The sequence below is a fragment of the Orbicella franksi genome, chromosome 7 (genome assembly GCF_964199315.1).
Source record: "Orbicella franksi chromosome 7, jaOrbFran1.1, whole genome shotgun sequence".
Taxonomy (NCBI): domain Eukaryota; kingdom Metazoa; phylum Cnidaria; class Anthozoa; order Scleractinia; family Merulinidae; genus Orbicella; species Orbicella franksi.
In genome coordinates this window covers 13,622,771-13,631,664 of record NC_138151.1, presented here as the reverse complement: position 1 = coordinate 13,631,664, position 8,894 = coordinate 13,622,771, and the positions used below count along the sequence as shown (strand labels likewise).

Below are 8,894 nucleotides of genomic sequence, written 5' to 3'. Positions count from 1 at the left end.
GTTAATTCAGGAACTTAAAAAACTGGATGACAAAAGACTGTACAGGCTTATTTGAATGGCCATGAACACATGATAGAAGGGTTATTTACCAAGCGTGAGGTCAAGATAGCCAGATGTTGTCCAATATCCATAAGCACGCAATAAAGAACGAGGCCAATATCCGGCCATCTTGACTGAGCACAAAAAAACAATATTTCCCCGCGGGACACAGTGGGTAATCCCGAACTGGCAAGTCGTTTCAATCCTGCCCACTCAGGTAACCAATCACAATCCAGGGCTTGATTCTAATTATCTGCTGATTCAACCTTTAGGATCCGGAGGAAGTCAACAGTCCGGAATTCAGTGAACTTCCTTCAAGAGGGAGGCCTAGGTACCAATTTTCCCATGAATTCAAGAGAGGTAAGAATCAAGAATCACCTAGCCTATTAGGGCTGTGAATGGTGACCATGAAAACCAGGCGTTATCCGCAGGGACAGACGCCTACGATCAGGTCTGTCAACTACCGTTGACAGGAGAGACTTCTGTTTCAGTTTTCTCTGTATTTTGAAAATAAAGGTGTCTGATAAATCAGACGTTTTTTTCTTTTTTCCTACCATTTTTTTAGTTTTTAAATCAAATTCCCGTCTAATTAGCAAAATGTTTTATCTTCAGAGAAAAGCTTCCAGAAGTCGCTTGCCTGCCTCATCCAGAAGTTGTTCAAGTTGAACCCAGTGTCACAGACGAAAGAAACATACCCCAGTTTGTAACGGTTAACCGCTGCAAAGGGGCGTGTGACCTACCCCTCAACACGGAGGCCTGCACACCGATTAAGACGCGAATCTTTCTAGATCTGTCGAAGTAACATTTGCTGATGGCACAAGCAAACCCCGGTTCGTTGAAGAGCATTTGGAATGCGCGTGCGAATGTAAAACGACATGTATTTATGAACATCATTTACCAGACGAAAAGACTTGTCGCTCTAATTACATGGAGAAGTATGAGGAAGATGAAAACCAGGATCCTATGACAATATGCGCCTGTGCTCCGCGAGCAGGAAGTCGAAGAGAGAAAATAACGGAGTATTGATAAATTAAAAGCGAGGACGATGTAAACTTTCTCAATCCTATGACAATATTGTCCACTTTTGTAGTTAGAACGTACGTAATTAAGTTGCTCAATGATTCCAGCGAATAATAAAAAGAAATGAAATGGATAATTGCTTCCAATTTTGCTTTAATATCACCCTAACTTGGCGTGCTTGATGATTCGAAATACATGTTGTTGGATGAAAAGTTTAAAGAGTGCGTGACATCGACCAAAAAACAAGTAAATTTGCGTGTTATTAGCCCTAGACCAAGGCCAAAACCGTGGAGCACATCTTTATTGATGTTTAATAAGGGTCTATTTTAATCATTTTAAAATTAGTGTCACATATTGCCACAAGCAGAGTCGCCCCTCGTCCACACTAAGCCACATAAATTTTAAAACGCTGCTTTGTTTCTACGGTTGGGCCTGCCGTCCACACTTAGCTGTCACGAAAGCGTAGCCTTTCTAAAACGCTCTTCAAACTGGAAGAACTTGAAAACGCCGGCTTTGCGTTTTAGTGTGGACGGAAAACATTTTGAAAGCGGAGAATTTCGAAAACGATAATCATGTGATTTCCCTTGCAGAGTTCTCCTCAAATACAAATCCAAAATGACCGGTGATTGTTGCGTTTTTAAATTCCTCTGGCGTAGTGTGGACGGAAAACATGTGATGCGTTTTCAGAGTGAAAACGCCGATTTCAAAATTTCTCCGGTGAGCGTGGACGGGGCCTTGAACCACAGTATGTTTCAATTTTTTGTTCTATAGAAATTCTTCTTAATAAAGCTACAATGCCTGATCCACTGCCGACTCGCAGGTACAGGAGTCGTTGTTCCATGTTTTATCAAAATTGCAATCCAAGGATTTAATTGCGCATACACATTGACACAAGTGTCCATCCCATCGCTTGTTTGCCTTCTCATTACATTGGCTTTCACCGTTAACAATACACACGCAGTTGCAAATATCGGCGTCGAAACGTTGCCCGCTTTGACACCTCTTTGGCAAGCACGCGCAATGACAAGCCGTGTGGTTGCTCATTGCCACTTGTTTGGTATTGTGACCTTGCTTTACAGCAATGGTAATTTTCTCTTCTGTCGACAGGGCACAATATACAATCCCTGTGAAGAAATACAAAAAACGCTTTTCAATATTTAAGAAAAGAATCAAACTCTACAAAACTATCCAAAGACTCATAAACTCAGGCTCGTAGACTGGAACAATTATTAGTAAACCTGCGCGTATTTTAGATTTAGAAACGACGTAAGTGTTGTTGGTTCTCCAATTGTTGCCAATGCGCGGAACTAACTTTGCTCCTGAAATGGGTAAATTGTTATTATATTTTTTATTTTTTGGTTCAAAAATACATGGAAAAAATTGTAGATTTTGGACTACTACCCTTCAGAGTGTCCATATCTTGGTTTCCTTCTGACTCTAGTTTCCTGAGTGATAGTTTAGTTTATGGCTCGTGGCTTAAGCTTGAGGCAGTTCGTGGAGAGTCAAACATAGACCCCCTGCATCCGTTGTCTGCTGCAAAATAGAGACACTTAGCACTTAGGTTTTCGTGTTTACCTCGAACAACAAACGGCAGCTTCAAGTACAGTTAAGGTTTTGGTGTTTGACGTTTGGGCCTTCTACCGGTTTAGCTACGAAAACATGACACAATTATTTCACTCGAAGAGAGGACCATATTGAATTTCCGGACAACAGCAGCGTTTAATTTGATTTTCAAAAGACAACAAAAAGTCCTCTTTTAATTTCACTCATTCGCTAAAAATTTCATCTAAAATTATACCAAAAAGACTGGGTTGCATAATTTTTTTATTGGTACGCGGTGTAAACAGAAATTCAGGATAAAAAACGTTCATGTAAATCGCTTGCTTGAAAATCTACTTCTTGGAGTAGAAAGCCCCCGTTGAGAACTCCGAGCCTGGCCGCAGCGTTAGGTCACATGACTTCTATAGCGGTTTGCTGTTTGAGGTTTCCGCTGAAAACCGTGGCATCGAACTGTGCGTTCAGTGGCAACGATGACAAATGTTCAGATTTAGAATTACTAATCACGGTTCACTTACGTGGAGATATAGAACAGCCTCCAGCACAACGATGAAGCTCGACAAAGCTTGGCAAAAAGAACTGCCCCCAGTTTCCAGACTCAGGCACTTGTACAGTGGTCGGGTAAGGCTTGCAATACTTCATCTCCAGACTAAGAACTTCTTTATTTTTCTCTTTACCAAGGGAAATCATTGAATAGACAAAAAAAGTCAAACTTTGCATGTCCAAATTGGCGTGGTTTTCTGTCTCTTACTTAAAGCTCATTTCCGAGTTGCCTATTGCCTCTGGGTCAATTGGTCTTCGTTTCAGTCGCACTTTCATTTTCGTGCAAATCAAACTCCTCTCCATATGAAACGTTTTGCACGAGGACTCGTTTTGAAATAGAGGAAGTGGTCTACTATAGTGTCCGCCACACCCCTCCCCTTTTCTCGTTTGCGGTTTTCGTCACCTCGTTTCTCTCTTACGGCGTTAACTGTAAATTCTTTACGTTATCTGAGAGACACTGAAATCACTGGGATTTTAGCCAAAATAATCTTTGTTTAATGAACAGTGTTTTGTGAAATATTCTCTCGAAAGGTGTAAAATTACTTCTACTTACTTTGTCTTACAGTGCGGTCATTTTCCTGAGTTCGTTCGCTCTTCTGGTTCCATTTCACGGAAACCATCTTCTTGTCTCTTGGAGTTCCTATCTCGTCATCAGTGCGCTAGTTTAAGAAGAAACTATAATTCAGAGCACAAGAATTGCTCCATTTTCAGCTTAAAGAAATAATAAACTTAACCCTTTTCGCAGTAGCTAGTTAATACAAGCCGGTAATTAGAACGACAAGATTGCAAAACTTCCTCTCAGGACTACATCTCAAAGAACACTGCAACCTCAAATGGAAAATTACATTGATTACACACATCGCCAGTCCAGAAAAACTAACTTTAAAATGACTTTAATAGGATCGTAATTGTTGTAACCACGAAATTGAATGTCCTCACAACTGAAAAAGGACTGAAAAGAAAAGCACAAATTAAACAGTATTAATTCAGTGTATACCGGTGAACACGTAGGTTTATTTTATGTTGATTCTTAAACTTTCACTATGGAAAAATATTTTCTCAGGAATTAAACTCACTCCGTTTAGGCTAACATGTGGGCGGCTTTAAACTTTAGATAGCTTTGAAACCAACAGACATTTGAAAATTGTGTTGAATTGACGTGAAGTAAGTTCTGTTACTGCACCCAACCTTTTCTTTTCAGTCGTCCACCCGCCCCCCCCCCTCCCCCCCGTTAACCCCGAGGGAGGCCTTGCATATTTAACTCCTCCCCCGCTTTCTCAGACGGGAAGCCAAACTAATTTACCACCGAAATTGCTTTTCATTTGTGATAAAAGTATTTGTTTTTGGCGTTTCCTCACTCGTCAGTCAATTTTATTGTAATCTTTGTCAGGTTGTTCGATCGCTAGACAGATACAAAAGTTAATGGTTAAACAATTTCACAGTGATCTGATCTCTCTACTTGTGTGCTTTTGTAAAAGACCGTCTGGTGTCGTAAAACGAATATTTCAGTGACTCTTTCACACGCGCTCTTGTTAAACAGAACACCATGCTAATGAATGAATGAATGAATGAATGAATGAATGAATGAATGAATGAATGAATGAATGAATGAATGAATGAATGTAGAACAATTTCGTTGTTGTTTCAAGTATGAATTTGTAGGTGAATGAGTGAAATTAAAATACATAATAACGATAGACTGATTTCGTCCTCCAATAAATTGCTTCTCAGAGGTAAGAAACAAAACTGCGTTGAAAGAACATTAAAAACTGGTCAGAGAAAGGGAAATATCGAATACATCGAGGGTAGAATTTACAGAAGTAACGAAAATAGTCAGGTCCATTTTATCTCATATTTGGTCATCAAGTTTGTTAAACTCTTCGTATCGCTTTGAAGAAATTCTTTTGAGGGTTTAGGTAAATTCCTCAAGCTTTATTGTTTTTTTATCATAGAGATAACATTTCAACGGCGGATGTATTTCCTCTCTTGTTCCACATATTTCTTTTAGCGCGAACCTTGTTGAGAAGGATTAATTGAAATTTAGGAGTAAAGCGTATTCTCGTGAAGTAGGAACAGAGTGGGATCAAAAATGTATTTTACAAATGTTAAATGAACTTCTTTTTGTTTTCCACTTACCTTCAAGTAATCAAACGAAGTCGCTTTTGGTTTGAGTCTCAAAGGGACCGCCATAGAAAACAAGAAAGCGAAACTACATATAATCGTGACGGCCTTCATTGTTGTGTTTTACCGTGGAAAGGAAGCTGAATGTCCAATATATAAGATTATATGAAAAATGATATGAGGTCATTTTAATTAAGACAAATGGCATGGCGGGGCGATCGTAGAGTTAATTATGTCGAACAATTATGCTAAATATTAAGCATATCTTATGTATAATTTATGTACGCGTTAGGACATCTAGGTTTTTTGTGCCTTCAATTATACCTAAAGATATATGTATAAAGCAAAGGATGTACCATTTGGCGGCAAAATAACTTAGTTAAAAACCTGAACGAACGTCGAACAAACACTGAAAAATGAAAAACCGCACGAAAATTAGCCTCCTGCCTTGTGTTTCAGGCATGCGTTGGTCTCAATTAACCAAGCGAAGGTTTAAATTACTTTAAACGTCATCTGCTCAGCAATTAATAACGACGCTGTTTAATAGCTTTTCTTTGGCAAAAAAAAAACTATTCTGATATATCAAAACTGTAACTAAACTCCTGGGATCGAAAACCACAAAGGAAAAATCATACTGAGTGTACGGGCCGAAAGAAAATAGTAGTTGTAAGTTATTGCACAATGTTTTGGTCAGCTATGTTAGAATTTTGATATATTGGTCCGATGTATTGGAAAAGTATCACAAATTAACATCGACAGTTTTTCTCTATCGGAAGTATAATGTAAATTGCTAAGCAGGTATGTAAAAATTAATGCCGTGTGTTCTCCACCCTTTGAAGGGAATTCTTTACCACAACACTGATATGATGATGGTGATGATGAAACTTCATTTATCTTTGAGCAATAAAGGCTTAAACCTTGGCCAAAACATCACAACGTGTCAACGCAACATTGTTGGGCGCAACATGTTGCGCGCGTTTGACCACCCTGTTGCGACATGTTGGGTGTTGTTAGGAAAACAACACCCGACGTGTTGCAACACGTCGCAACAGGTTAGCCAAACGCGCGCAATATGCTGCGCTCAACAACGCTGCGATATGTTGCGTTGAAATGTTGCGATCGTTTATTCGGGGCTTATTTATGAGGCCCCCCAACTTAAACAGCTAATACGCCGAGCTACGAAAAGAAAAAACTTAGAAGTGTGCTAATCAACTCTAGTGAAACATGCATAGTTCTAGATGTAAAGTTACATTCTCAGTAACTCTATCGAGGTTGTATATACCAGCCAATGCTAGCCAAGAGCGGGAATTTTTTAAGAACATTTCCTGAGCTTTAGTTAACCTGTTATTTCATAGATCATGTGTCATTTCATTCACGCCTTTTCCAAAGCTACTTGTTCTAAAAGCAATACCTCTGGACTTAAGTAAAAATTCGAATGTTTTCATTGGCTGCTGGAAAAAAAAAAATGCGCAGTACGAATACAAATAACACAAAACTACGCACAGCGTTCTGCTTCCCGACCGGAGATTAGTTATGGAAGTGACCGCGTCAACTTTGCCCGGCCGAAAGAGCAGAACCTGAATTCAGGACTTGCGCGAAACTGAAACGAGAGTACTGGGAACGAGAATGGAGTCTTAAAATAACGCCGCTGTTTACACTGTCGCGGATGCTCTTCAATGGCGTCCAGGCTGTCCTCGCTCCCTAAAAAATTACAGGTTTCTTCTAACTTTATTTATCACATTTTTGAATATTTAAATATTTATATTAGTTGGTCGCATGACTCACGGTCGCCTAGTTGGATCTAGATCATACTCATGACAAACAAATCAAATTCCTGCTAGTAAACTTTTCAGTGAGAGTTAGGGATTTTTCATGTCACCATGGTTACGTCACTTCTCATCCTTTGCTACGATCGATAAAAAAAATTAAGACACTTTGAACGAAGTGCAAATGTACAATGCACTAGAATTATAATTTATCAATTTTAAACTGATATCATTTAATTGCTCTTTCCTTAATCGTCTTTATGAGATCCTTATTGTAATTTCCCTTTTGTTAATTGAACTCTTTGCCATGCATACTGTGTGAATTTATGATCATGAAAATAAGGCTTAACGTACTGTGTCCTTAAGTCATAGAAGTGATCCTATCAAGTTCCCGGGCTTCACGATGCATAGTTACATTTAAAATTTTAGAAATTTCTTTAATCTGAAGCAATACGCGTCATGACACATGACTAGAATCTAAACGTCCTGTTGTGAAACGCCTCCAGTAATCTGTTACTTGACATCGAGGCAGGACATTCCTCATTCTTCATATCAGGCATAAATAAACGCCTGATATGACGCACATAATTTCTTGCAGAAATGTTATTAGCATGAAACGGCTAGTACAGTGCAGTTTTTGTCACTTTTTGGCTAGTTTAGCCCTTTAGAGAGAGGACAAATATACGGTTTAGTATTTTCAGCCACATTAAAAAACGTATGTTCGTGTTGTATTGTATTAAAAAATTTTCAACACACAAAATTATATTCTTTTCAAAATATCAGTCCCGGTTTATTCTTAAAATGCCCTAAATTTCAGCCTCGATATTCGTATAAAATATATACGTAAATATAAAGAGTGTATCAGAGGCTTAACTACATACAAAGCATATGAAGCTGAGAAACACTCGCGAAAAGAGATCAGGCAATGATCAACAGAAAAAGTTGGGCAGATCATAGAGCAGACGGTGGGAAACGAAACTATATTTTTTATAGGGATAGTCAGACTATATTTCCGTTCATTTCGTCATAAATATCACGATGAACATAATCGGTACAATTGAATTGCATTTCTTAAATAAACCTTGCATCTCAGTACTAGCTGGAGACCTCAAAAGCAAGTTCATTTTGTTGCTCGTTTAATTTTCGTAAATTTGGAGGAGTTCTACGGTCATACCAGGATCGCCTTTCCATTTGTTATTGATACGAGAAACCTCTTCAAAGGAAGGGCCAAAACAATACGACAAAGTCCGATAGGAAATCGAGCAATTTCAGTTTTTAATGGACAAAATTTTAATTTTGAAATTTTTTGAATTTTATGGAGTGATATCGGCCATAAGGAGCGCTATGAAGTCTTTGAAATTGAAGACGCAAGATGAAAAGATCAGGGGTTTTCGGTGCGAAAACTGATTGCAGCAACCAAGCCGATTAAATTAGCTTATAAAATTCCCATAGAAAAAATTCTACTAGCCCCCAAAAGAGTCAAGAAAAATGGGTAAAGGACTATGACCTTGAAGTGGTGGAGGATTTGAGCTGGAGATCGATTTATTTACTACCAAGGTTGTGTACGCTCAGTACTAAGATAAGGAACTTCCAGTTCAAATTTCTCCACAGACGTAAAGCAACGAATTCCTTTCTATCTAAAATAGGAATTTCAGAGACTGCTCGTTGCTATTTGTGCAAAACAGACAAGGAAACATTAATCCATCTTTTCTGAGAATGCCCGGTAACGAAAACCTTCTGGGGAAGGGTTCATCGTTTTTTTGTTTCAGTCCATTTGATACCAGCCTCACACGTTTTGGATATCTATGAATGTTTAGGTTTTAGAGGAGAGAAAGATGATATTTTAGT

At 38.6% G+C, this 8,894-nt stretch overlaps 1 protein-coding gene across 1 annotated transcript; it reads right to left on the bottom strand.

The window, feature by feature from the left end:
• Positions 1-844: 844 nt before the first annotated feature.
• On the bottom strand, positions 845-5,375 carry LOC145492228 (uncharacterized). Its single transcript, XM_081471581.1, has 4 exons — positions 5,296-5,375; positions 3,713-3,818; positions 3,135-3,287; positions 845-2,183 (listed from the first exon to the last, which is right to left on the bottom strand). Exons 1-4 carry the CDS (start codon positions 5,347-5,349, stop codon positions 1,849-1,851), a joined length of 648 nt encoding a protein of 215 aa, XP_081327707.1. The 5' UTR covers positions 5,350-5,375; the 3' UTR covers positions 845-1,848.
• Between the last annotated feature and the right edge of the window lie 3,519 nt (positions 5,376-8,894).